This window comes from Gossypium hirsutum, chromosome A10, assembly GCF_007990345.1.
Source record: "Gossypium hirsutum isolate 1008001.06 chromosome A10, Gossypium_hirsutum_v2.1, whole genome shotgun sequence".
NCBI lineage: Eukaryota > Viridiplantae > Streptophyta > Magnoliopsida > Malvales > Malvaceae > Gossypium > Gossypium hirsutum.
This window is the reverse complement of record NC_053433.1, coordinates 101,985,303-101,998,214: the sequence shown is the minus strand read 5'-3', so window position 1 is coordinate 101,998,214 and position 12,912 is coordinate 101,985,303. Positions and strand designations below refer to the sequence as shown.

Here is a 12,912-nt window from a genome sequence, read left to right as displayed (position 1 = left end):
ACCCACACCCATGCTAGCTGAATTATATATATACCCATATCAGCCCATACATTTCATTATTTCACACATTTACCACATAATTTTCACATTTCTCAATTTAATCCCTATTTGACATTTTCAACCAAAATCACTTTACAAAAACTTGTTTATCTAACAACAACCATTCATTTTCTATCATCAAACATCAAAACACATACACATTCATCAATGGTAAAACCCTAATACTTTATCAATTTTGCAAATTAGTCCCTAGGCTAACTAGATTAAGCTACAACGACTCCAAAAACATAAAAATCATTAAAAACCGACCAAAATTGCACTTACATGCAAGGGAGTAGCTTGACCGAACCTTAAATCTCCTCCAATGGTGATTTTCAGTTGAACTAAATGAAAATTAAGAAGATGACACCTTTGTTTTAATTAATTTTTATCATTCTTTACTAATTTACCTTTTTAACCTTTTAAAACATTAAATATTTCACTTATACCAAGCCAACATCTCCCACTAACTCATTTATGGGCTAATTACCATATAAGGACCTTCAATTTAAAGTTCTATAGCTATTAGACACCTTTAGCTATTAGAACTCTACTTTTACACTTTACGCGATTTAGTCCCTTTTATCGAATTAAACATGCAAACGTTAAAATTTCTTAATGAAATTTTTATAAAATCATACTATCATGCTATAGACCTCAAAATGATAATAAAATAATTATTTCCACTTCAGATTTGTGGTCCCAAAACCACTGTTCCGATTTCACTGAAAATAGACTATTATAATTCCGATCTGACACCTTAGTGCTTCATTAGATAAACTAAAGGAAATATGCTGGCACACATAGTGCATAATCAGATAAATCGAAGAATAATGACACATATAGTGCATCTTCAAATATACCGAAGCATTTACACTGGCATACAGTGCATCATCAGATAAACCAAAAAAAATGTATTGACACACATAGTGCATCATCGGATATACCGAAACATTTATACTGGCACACACAATGCATCATCGAATAAACTGAAAGAAATGTACTGGCACACATAGTGCATCATCGGATATACCGAAGTATAACTTGTACATTTAATAGATAACCACTTCCCAATTCCATTATAAATTCATTTCACAATCTATCAATCTCAATTTCATCATTAATTTACCATTTCAATCCCATATATAACCATCTCAACTCTATTTCATAATAATTTCATATATCAGATAAATTAGATAACTTTTTATTCTATTCAATTTAGTCCTCTATCTCGATGTACCATATCAATTAACTCATACAAGTATTATATACTTATTTCATGACTAAATCATGTAGTTTAACATGATGAGCAATAATTAAATTGGATCGAATTATTGAAATACAAATTGAGAATGTCGAGCTATTCGTCGATAGCTTGAGGAATCTGGGTTGATTTTAGCTACGAATTAATATAAATATACAATACCATCAATATTCAACTAAATTCACAATCAATTGTCATTTTATACAAAATTTTATTTTATTCAATTTAGTCCCTAAAACCATGACTAACATAACTTTCAATTTAAAACTCCAAATTGCACTCTGATTTCACTATACTCCATTAGGGACCTCCTATTTCTTATTTTTACGTCTAATTTTATAAATTATTCAATTTGGTCTCTAATGTACGAAACTATCAATTAACTTTATAATTTAGTCCTTTTTCACATCTAAGCTTAAAATCCATCAATTTAACACCTAAACTTTAAGAAATCAACAACGGTAACTTTCTAAAAGTTTAACAATTTTACAAATTGATACATGGGTTAGTTAGATTAAGCTTCTATGATCTCAAAAACATAAAAATTACAATAAATTGACTAAATTGCACTAACCGATTGAAGCTTCAAAGTTTGAAGCCCTTGGACGATTTTCTTGGTTTCTTTGGTTATAAAACTCGGTGGTGGTGAGGAAGATGAAGCTAAGTTTCTCTTTCTTTCCACCTTTATTTATTTAGTTTATAAATTATAAAAGTTTAATTATAAATTTTAATAATAATAAAATTTACACAATACACCACTGTGCACTATCATTATGTCTAAAATGGTTTATTTGAAAATTTAGACCTTGGATTTATAGCAATTTTAATCCCTGAACCTTTAGCCAATTAATAAACCTATAGCGATTAGACTTTACAATTTAGTCTTCAAATCCTAATTAGTCACAATTTCAACTAAATTACTAATCAAATTTTCAATTCACCTATATAATAACTCCGTAAATCTTAAATAAAAATATTTACGGAAACGAGGTCTCAAAATCACATTTTCCAACACTACTAACTTTTGGGTTGTTACATGTCATGTTGCTAAAAGCGCAATCAAGATTTTCCCATATTGCTTAATCTTCACTTCTATTGTTTGTGATACGTGCACAGATAGAGTGAAATTTATTAAATTTCATTCACCAAAGATGCCAATTTTCAAGTTTGGATGGGATCTAGACATTTTTAAGTTGATATGCCTTATAGCGTTTGAAGATCTATCTCTTAAATTCAAAACAAAATTTGAATCACTTGATTTTGATTTCGAGAGCTCAAGTTATGACTATTTTAGTGAAGACTGTGTGAGCAGAATTTCTAGACGAGATTATTACGAACATTGTGAGTTTTGGGCTTTTAATTCGAGTTTATGTCATATTGGGTTTGACTTTTAGGCTTAATTTTTATTACATATGAGCCCAATATTGTATTTATTAGGTATTGTTTTATTATTTATTTATTCCAAATTTCAAATATCTTTTAAGTATTTTAAGTTGTGTAGGAGTTTTATGTTTTTTTAGTTAAACAAAAAAGTCTAGTTTAAAACTACTTATTGTTAAGATTAATTGGAGTTTTTGTATAGTTCAGAGTTTTATTTAGATGTACTTAGCTAGCTTATATAAAGGTCTCTTCATTGTTCGTTAGACACAATTATTTTCACTAATAAAGTTTTCAACTCCGGAAGTTAGCTTCTTTGTGCAAGACTTCTTTTTTTTGTGATTTTTAGAAGTATTTTTATTCTCAATTTTCTTCAAGGAGTCATGAAAATTTATTCTTCATCCTTCAATTTGCCAAGGACTATTTCTTGAAGGATTGATTAAAGTCATTAATCGAGTTTGTTGGTATTATATCTCAAAGGGTTCAATTGGACACTTATCAATCTATTCATCATATCCATCGGTTTACTCGTTCCATCTTCCACTTTGTTTTTTTTCATTTATTTATTATTTATTATTTATTCTCAATTTTCTTTTAGTGTTCTCATTTTCTTTATTTCTAAATTTATTTATTTCTTCTTTACAGGTCAGATCTGAATCTTTCTTTCTCGAGTTGAACAACTTGAATAAGATCTTAGTCCGCTATTTCTTATCATTTTGTCTACATGAAGATACCTCCATGCATAGTGATATTGATGAGATTGCACTCATTGATACAACTTAAGAAGCTTTTGTATCCCTTAATGTCCTTGTGAGATAATGAGAACTTTTCCTCTCTACTTAAGACTTGATTGAAGTCTCCAAGTATGAGCCATATGTTCGAGCCGATGAGTCGAGCAATATTCTTTCTTTGACCCCAAACTTGAAACCTTTTATTTAAATTTGATTGTTCATAGAAACTTGTAATCCAACATGGTTTAGATTTTTCATCGTACACACAAACAGTGATTATATTTTCATTGACAAGGATAGGGCTTAAAGCCCAAAAACATGATCCCTCCCACTATAGGCAAAAGCGTGGCTTTTGCCTTTAGAATTAGTACCAAAACACCTATTATATCCTAACTTACTAGCTAACTTAGACATATTTGATAAAGGTTTCTTAGTTTCCATTAAGATCACTACACGAGGCTTAAATTTATTCACTTGATAACTAAGATAGTTAGTTGTTAGAGGACACCCATTCCCTAACATTCCAACTAAGTACAATTATGGCCCTTTTGGGAGTGTTGTGAGACAGTCCACTTGAACTCCTCTTCATCATTAACAAAATCATCATTTGATGCTTCCACTCGACGCCTTTCACCATTAGCATGGTCTGCCTTATCTTCATTATCCATGTCTTCATCTTCGGCTCTTTTGGAATTGCTTGAGTTTGAAACTAATTGATTACGCTCCATGTGACAAGCTTGTGTGATGACTAGCTTGAATCTAAAACACTAAAGTCATTAAAGCTTTAACTTTGTTATTTCAAATAAAACTGATTTAGTGTTTTACATAAATTTTCTTTATAAATATAGTTTTGATATATAAAAAATTCACTCATATTGTGGGTATAACATAATCTAATATAAATATGGCCCTATTTGGCAATTGGCTGATAGTTGATAGTTAATTGGTGAATGTTGAATGCAGTGGCTGGTTTGACTAACTGATTCTATTAACTGTTTATTTAAAAGTGTTTGGTAAAACTTAGCTAATAGCTGAAAGTTGATGTGCAAAATGACGAATAAGCGTATGACACATTTTATTGTTAAGTATTTATTTGTTTATAATACTTTAGTCTTTACTGGGTGAAATTATTGAAATAAAATATTATTACCAATGAATTAAAACATCCATTATAAAAATTAATTAGTTAATATTTTTGAAATTTTAAATAAACAACCCTATTAAGTTTGAAAGCATGTGGCAAATAGAGTAATTTTTTAGCAAATATGGTCACATATGCCATTCCACATATCTCATTCCCAATCAATTGTGAAAAAAGTTGTCCATTCTTGCATTTTTTGTTTTGAGGGTTTTAACTCAATAAGCTCTTGCAAACCTTTATTCGCCAAACAATACAATTAGAGAGTTTAACTACTCAATCCTCCATTTGAGCCCAAATCAACTAAAAGAGGCCCAAAACTCTGTTTACCAAACATCCCATATATACATCCATCAATGGGTTCAAACTTTTGATAATTGAAGAATGAAATTGGATATAATTTTCCCCGAGTATATTAATAAAAAGGATAATTATTACTATTATATTTCTCAAATTTCCTTTCCTTTCAATTTTATTATATTCTATTGGATTAATTTCATCAAACATTCTTAAACTATTGTTCTAATTTTAAATAAGTATTTAAACTTCAAAATATTTCAATTGATTCCTGAACTCAAATTACTAGTATTGGGTTTTTTTTGTCAGCATAACTATTTTAGATCTAACATGGAGCATATTTAAAATATATGGATCAAAATCTAAAAATGTATGTACCTACCGCATTGACGATGTTAATGTGACGTGCTAGAAAAAATTCCAAGTCAATAAAATTTAGGAGTGTTTTTAATACATCATTCCCAAATTGTCCGTGTAGTATTTTTGAAAGGATATTCTTTTTTTCTTTTAATACATCATTTCCAAGTTGTTCATGTAGTTGATACATACGCGTTAAAAAATCCAAGTCAATAAAAGTTAAGAATGTGTTTATTTCACAGAAAACAATTTCCCAAAAAATGACTTTTAACAAATATATTAATTTTTTGGTGTTTGGATCATCCTATGTAAAATATTTTCCATTTTCCATTATTTTGACAATTTTTTTAAATCAATTTTTGAAATATCTTTAATGACACAAACGCAATATAAAATATATTTGTTACAAAATATTATTTAAAGATTCTCTTCTAACAGTCGAAATTTATTTTATATAAAGCTAATAATAACCAATGCCGGGTTAATATTTTATATAAATATTTGATTTAATTTTCATACAAAATCAAGTTCCTCATAAGGGGTTCTTTTCTTAAAAATAACATATGCTTTTTAATAGCGAAATTCAGTTTTTAAAAGATAAAAGAAAAAATTATTTTCAGTTGACCAAATTATTTTCTATAAAACAAATATAAGAATAAAAGAATACATAAAACATTTTACACAAAACATTTTCTATAAAATAAACACAATATAAATATTCTTTAAATTATATTTGAGTTAATATTTAATGTTTAAACTAATGAGTTACTTGATAAAAAGACTTGATTAATAAAATATTAGAATTAAAATGTTTTGAAATTCAAGATGAATTTAAAAACTGAGTTATAATTTTAGTATGTATAGTGCAATTAACATTTTTTTTATTAATTTTCCTTTTAGGATAAAAAACTTTTGCTGGCACACATTTAAATGGTCTGTAGACCCAAATTTTAACTATTCTTCGTCCTTACTATTTATAATTTAATTAATGAAAACTAAACCCACTTGAGACCAAACTAAAACTCCACTGTACAAACTATTTGACTCTTAAATACATCCACACATTTATTTTACAAAAACCCTTCGTAAAGAAGAAATTAGGTGGATATCCTTATTCCTTATCTTTTATTTATTTATTTTCGTTTTGCATAATTATTTTCATTTTAACTTAATTATTCTCTGGTGTTTAAACATATTTTTAATATTCTTTTTATTGTACCCTCCTCTATTTATAAATAGAAGGATCATGTGTTAGAGTGTCTTCGAACTTACATCTTCTTATATTGATAACAATATTCGTGTCAATCGAATTAAGACCTTATCGATAAACACACTTTTAATATTTAAATTAAAATATTATTTGAATTAAAAATATATAAATATTTGCAAATATATTAACCTGCATATATTTATGTTTTATTTCCTATTTTTAAAAGTTGAAAAATATGTTTCATAAATAAAATTTTGTTTTTAATAATGAAGACATTTGATATTTAATATATATTTTTTGTAATAGAAACACGAGAAATGAAATAAAGACTTATTTTTATACAAATTTCAACTAGAATATCAAATTTGATATTTGAAAAATTGTTAAAAATAGGATTTGAATTAGACTTATCTATGAGTCTAGTAATCTATCCAGCCTAATAAATTCGACCCGGCTTGAGTTGAATTTCCGTACTTTAGCTCAACTTGGTCTGACCATAAACCATAAACCTTTATTTTTATTATTTTTATTTTTACAAAACATTTTTAATAAAAACAACTATTTACTTTATTTTTTAAGGTGAAAACTACTTTTTATTATATATATTTTTAAATTTTTACATAATTTCATTTTTATTTTTTAAAAATCAGTTTTAAAATTTTCACATAGACACTTTTTCTTAATTTTATTTAATTTTATAAAAAAAAACTACCATTATTTCCTAAAATTAAAGGAAGCCTAAAATCCTTAACAAGTAATTGTAAAATAATGTCATGTGTCTTTAAATAAAAAATAAATAAATTGAAGTTCATTTGAGATGCTTGTACGTTGAAAATAAAAACAACCGGGAATAAGAAATCCGAAGGCAGAACTGAAGCGGAGATAAGCAACCAAACAGAACCCTACAACAACATCCAATCTGGTTTTAGAGCTCCGTTACTTCCCCCCCCCCCGGGTCCCCGTGTTTATCACTGTCTTTCTGCAATTGCTTTTTTTCTTTATTTTATCTGTTTTTCACTCATCTCCTCCATCAACACACCTTTTAATTTCTTTAATACCCTCCTTTCGATTAACCCTTCTCTTTTTTCTTCAATTAGTGGGCAAAAAGGTTCGACAAAACCCAAAATTTTAGCTTACAGTATAAAGACCAAAAGAATCTCATACTTTCTGGACCTCCTTTTCTTTGATTCTCGTTTTTAGGGCTTTTATTATTATTATTACTTCTGCTTATTGGGTTTTCTCATCTTCCTTCTCTCTATTGACTCTACTTGCACTGCTTCAAGGTGATTCTTCATTTGCCTACCATTTCCTTTATTAAACATCAGCTCTCCATTTTTGCAAGAATTGACTCTGTGGCGTTCTTCATTTTGTACTTGGTATAATACATATTTGTTTCAAGTATTTCCCTATTTCATTTATGGAATTTATGGGTTTTGGTTCCCAAATGAGTTTTCTTTGCTATTATTGCTTATTACAGCTGCCAGGTTGAGAGAGGGATATGAAATGTTCTGTATAGGCTGTATTTAGTAACATATTGATGAAAAGTTGGTTGTTATTCCTGGAAATTAAAAAATAAAATAAAAACCCGCGTTTATTCATTTCGTGTGGAAATTGCAAGCAAGGTTTGGTTTTCTTTCTATGAAATAATTCCCTTCTGATATATGTATGATTTTTTGTTTTCCCTTTGGAACCCTGGTGATGCTGTTCTGAAATATATACACTTCTGATATATTTTCTTTAGGTAGTTTTTCAATTGGTAACTTTAGATCTTATTGTTTCTTTTTCTGTTTGGTATCAGGTTGCAACATCTAATCTTTAGAATACTTAGTGCATGCAATTAAATTCTTAGGTTTACACTGTCATTGCTGTGTTTCGTTCTTTGGTGACAGGTGATTTTTTTTTTTTGTTCAGAGGAGAGGGTTTCTTTCATGTCAAAGCTATTTTTGTCTGTTCCCTTAATATGCTAGGGATGGCTTAAAGTTGTTTCCTTTCTTAAGAAGCTACAAGAATACATATAATTTCATGGCTCGGGGGAAGAATGGGAAAAAAAGGGGTTCAGAGGCAGGTCATCAAGTCACTGATGCAAAAGGAAGGGGGAAAATAAGTGAGGTAAAGGACTTTTCTGGAGATAAACTACCAAATGGCAATCCTTCAAAGGAGAATGTCACTAAAGGTCATCGTGCAGGGACTGAGAATAAATATAGGCAGAATTCTGAGAAATGTGTGTCATTGGAGAAGCATGGAGATTCAGCTGAGGATCTTGGCCAATCAATATCTTCTGGGAGTAATTCAGGGTCTTGCACTGAAAACACACCTTCAAAGGAAGCTTCAAGTGGAAGGGAACAAAATGAAATCTCACCTGATGGGAACCTTAATCTGAAACATAAAAATGGATCTTGGGGCTGCTTGCTTAATGGTTTTCATCTTAAAAATGCCATGGATAATGTGGATTTTTCTGATACTGCGGTGGTAAGGAATGCGAGAACAATAGCTGTGTCCACCTTCAAGGTGATAATCCAGTGGCTTGAGAGACAAAGACCAATTTTAATTTCCCTAACAACTAATGTGTATAATGCTCGAGATCATGTCAGAGCAAAGTTTGAGAGATTATATCCCATTGTTTTGAAATGGCTCGTGCAATTTGGAAATATAATGCTTCTTTTGTCAATAATCTGGTTGGACTGTGCTCTTAGAGGCATTGATTCCTTCCTCCGCATGGGTACAGCATCTCTTTTTCTGGTTATATGGTGCAGTATCTTCTCAGTAATTGCTATGGTTGGGATGATGAAGTTTCTTCTGGTGTTGGTAAGCACTTGTTCCATGTCATCAATGTTTTTCCTAAGGTTTCCTTTTCCGTGAGATCATGACGCCCCTCAATTTGCATATTGATGATTATTTTGAACCACCATTTGCATAAAATTATGTTTTCAAAAGTATTTATTTGATTTTGTTGAGGAATTTCCTGGACTACTTATTGCTAAGTCTCTGTAATGTTTCAATGATTTATTGAATATTTTGAGACATTTCTTGAGCTATTGACAAGTTATGGGTTCTTATTACTTGTGTAAATGTTGATTGCTCAGGCTATAGCTGCTCTGACAGCAGTTTTTGTTGGGCTCACTGTCGCAATGTTGGTAGTAGCTGTTTTTGGAACTATTTTCCTGTGGTTTTATGGAAGTTTCTGGACAACACTTATGGTGATCTTCCTTGGAGGTTATTATTTTTCTTTTTCTGGTTGGATTAGTCTTATTTGCTAATTTATTCCACCAAATTTATGGAGTTTTGGTTTTGCTATTATTCAGGATTGGCATTTTCATTTAGCCATGAGCGTCTTGCATTATTGGTCGCCACTATATATTCTGTATACTGTGCTTGGATGTATGCTGGATGGCTTGGTTTGCTTTTGGCTCTTAATCTATCATTTATCTCAAGTGATTCATTGATCTACTACCTAAAGAACCACATAAATCAGCAAGCAGCACCTGATGGAAACCCTGAGCAAACCAATGGAATGTATGGTCATTCAGGCTTCTTCAATGACGAGTCAGTGCATGGTTCGTTCTCTGAAAATGTCCCAGGGTTTTCAGCAAACCATGGTCCTGGGGTAGCTTCAACTAGTGGGGTTGACACTGTGATGACTTCTGAAGATGAAGTTGCTCGATTGTTGAACTGCTCTGATCACTATTCTGCATTGGGTTTGTCACGGTATCAGAATGTCGATGTTAATGTACTGAAACGAGAATACAGAAAAAAGGTACGTCCTGTGTTTATTTTGCATTGTGTTGGTCACACATTCTGAGTATTTCTTCAAATTTTCTGGAGCTTTATTAGCCAAATGTATCTAGTCAATTGGGTAAAATCTTAGTGAGCCTTTGTGAAAGATCTTTTGGATCAGCTTACCCTTGATACCCACTGTTTTTTTTATCATTTTCAAATTGTTTTAACAAAAAATAGGAGCAAGATGTCTACGGTATTGAAATTTGCAGACTGTTTGCTAGGCAATGCTGGTCCATCCAGATAAGAACATGGGCAATGAAAAGGCTGCAGAAGCTTTTAAAAAGCTTCAAAATGCATATGAGGTAATCTCTTGGTTTATTATGCTCTCCCCCTTGTGGATTGGCATTTCTTTTCTGATAATAATAGAACTTCGTTTATAGGTTTTACTTGATTCGTTGAAGCGAAAAACATATGATGATGAGCTTAGGCGGGAGGAGCTGTTAAACTACTTCCGTAGATTTCAAAATGCTTCTCAAAAGGTTTGAGCATACATCCTGCAACTTTTCACTTGAATATAAAGAAAGACTATCTTGCAGAGTTTAGGTTAAAGTTTCTGCTGATTCTTGCAATGAAATGACTGTCTTAAGCAGTACATCCATAAAATATTTTTCTTGCAGTAGACATATCAATCATTGCATCTTACATGATCTTTTTCTGCAATTCATCGCCAGAATGGCAGACATGTTTTCTTTCCCTCTAGATCTGCACGGTCAGAGGCTGATGGGGAGGAACCATTTGGAGAATCCAGGCGTATTGCCTGCAAAAAATGTGGTAACTTTCATGTCTGGGCACACACCAAGAAATCAAAATCTCGAGCAAGATGGTGCCAGGTATTTCCTTGCCCCCTAAAACATGTATCATTTTAGCTTGTTCTGTTTATGACTTTGACAATTACCACATTCTCATCAAGCATGAGATCCCCTAATGTCTGTGACGATTTCATTTGTTCCCTAACAAGAAATTAATATTGTTTTTGGAACTTACCTAAGGAATGCAAAGATTTTCATCAAGCAAAAGATGGTGATGGATGGGTTGAACAATCGTCGGAGCCCTTATTTTTCGGATTTTTGCTTAAGGTATGCACTGTCCACTTCTCATTACATGCAGATACTATTCCATTTTTCAATATCTTTGATTTGACACAAGTGATAATACAATCTCTTGAAAAAGAAACAGTTATAGGGATTGCTTTTAGAAGTATTGACCCCAGTTAGTTGAGGGTCAAGTCTTGTTTGAGTTGATATTCTTAAGATCTGTTTCTACTTTTTTTTTACATAAAGTTAATTGATTGTCGGTCTAGGTGGAAGCTCCCTCTGCCTATGTCTGTGCTGATAGCAAGATATACGATGCTACTGAATGGTATATTTGTCAGGTAAAGTCAACTTTCACTTGGTATTTGTTATCATGTTAATCTGCCACCCATCATGGATACATTTCTAAGGAGGTTTGAAGCATTTATTCAAAAGATTAACAGGAGCTACTGCTCTTTTTCTGGTTACCTAAAAAAGTTTAAGGCGATCTTTGGTTGTTAGTAAGAAGTTTGTCTTCGACCAAAAAATACCTGTGGGAAACTGTTAATATGAAGATATCTGGAGTTGAATAGGATGCTAAATGGGTTTCACATGGAATTTTCACAAGTTGTACCCACTTTGACATCCATCTCCGTCGCGTATGTGACTGTATTAGTCTTTTGATATGAATCATGTCTACACTTAATACTGCTGGATTATGTTGCAGGGAATGAGATGTCCACCTAACACACATAAGCCAAGTTTTCATGTGAACACTAGTGTGACATCCAAGCATGCTACTGGCAAGGGATCAAGTTCAGGACAGAGAGGTGGCACAATGCCAACTCCTCCTAATCTGGAAGAAACGATGACCGAAGAAGAATTCTTAGCGTGGTTACAGAATGCAGTACAAGGAGGCATGTTTGACAACTTTAACGGTAGCAGCACCTCTGCTGAAAATCCATCTACGAAAGCAGAAAGCAGCTCGAAGAGCAGCAGCAGCGGTAGTGGAAGCAAGAGAAAGAAAAAGGGTAAGAAACAATGGTAAGCTGCAGTCATCATGATTTGTGTAGGCCCGGATTGTCGAGAGAGAAAGCAATTTTTGGCCATAAACATCCAGAAAACTTGAATCCATGTTTAACTTGTTCTCGGGCCTTGAGGCATATTTCATGCAGATTTTGTATAGCATTTACTATCATCTTCCTTCAAATAATTAGATATGGAGCATCATACCAAATATGAAATAGATTGCAGAACCTGGAGGTTAATCTTCCCGGTTATAGTATTACTAAAAAAATTTGCAGTTCTCTTCTTACACATTCTTCATTTCATTTTGTTGTCAGTATCCTGATCAAAGCGTCAACTGAATTTCTAGTTCAATTTTTTTTTTCATTTGAAGAAATGCCTGACGATACTCTCAATTGCCATACAAGATGGTAGAATTATAATTCAGGACAATTTCCCTTTTCCTTTACTGAAATGGAAGTTGAAAGGATATTGTATTTTCTGAGGATAAATACTCGTATTAGTTCTTGTACAATGCAAATTTTATTTTTTTCTCTTTATTTTGATTTGTTCATTTTTAGTTTTGATATTTTAAAGTTATTAAATTAAATTTTACTATTTTTAAAAATTTTAAGTAATAAATATATTTTTAAATGTTATGTTAGTTTGATATTTTGACATAATCACAAAAAGATTTCATGTGTACA

At 31.3% G+C, this 12,912-nt stretch overlaps 1 protein-coding gene across 4 annotated transcripts; it reads left to right on the top strand.

Annotated features, from left to right (window-relative positions):
• Positions 1-7,232: 7,232 nt before the first annotated feature.
• Positions 7,233-12,513, top strand: LOC107896403 (uncharacterized). Of its 4 annotated transcripts, none has more exons than XM_041079148.1 (10): positions 7,233-7,696; positions 8,303-9,218; positions 9,497-9,626; positions 9,716-10,167; positions 10,412-10,492; positions 10,571-10,669; positions 10,862-11,020; positions 11,180-11,266; positions 11,491-11,562; positions 11,928-12,513. In XM_041079148.1, the coding sequence occupies exons 2-10, from the start codon at positions 8,436-8,438 to the stop codon at positions 12,246-12,248; spliced, it is 2,184 nt and encodes a 727-aa protein (XP_040935082.1). In that variant the 5' UTR covers positions 7,233-7,696; positions 8,303-8,435; the 3' UTR covers positions 12,249-12,513. The 4 variants fall into 4 exon arrangements, with proteins under 4 accessions (XP_040935082.1, XP_016677056.2, XP_040935083.1 ...); XM_016821567.2 differs by having other exon boundaries at positions 7,233-7,789; positions 8,325-9,218; XM_041079149.1 differs by having other exon boundaries at positions 7,234-7,789.
• Positions 12,514-12,912: the final 399 nt, after the last annotated feature.

What these genes read in the sequence shown, in the direction of transcription:
- LOC107896403 (XM_041079148.1), top strand. Translation starts at nt 8,436, where the DNA reads ATGGCTCGGGGGAAGAATGGGAAAAAAAGGGGTTCAGAGGCAGGTCAT. An exon ending in TGAAGTTTCTTCTGGTGTTG is followed by an intron (nt 9,219 to 9,496) that starts GTAAGCACTTGT and finishes TTGATTGCTCAG; the next exon opens with GCTATAGCTGCTCTGACAGC. An exon ending in CTGAATGGTATATTTGTCAG is followed by an intron (nt 11,563 to 11,927) that starts GTAAAGTCAACT and finishes ATTATGTTGCAG; the next exon opens with GGAATGAGATGTCCACCTAA.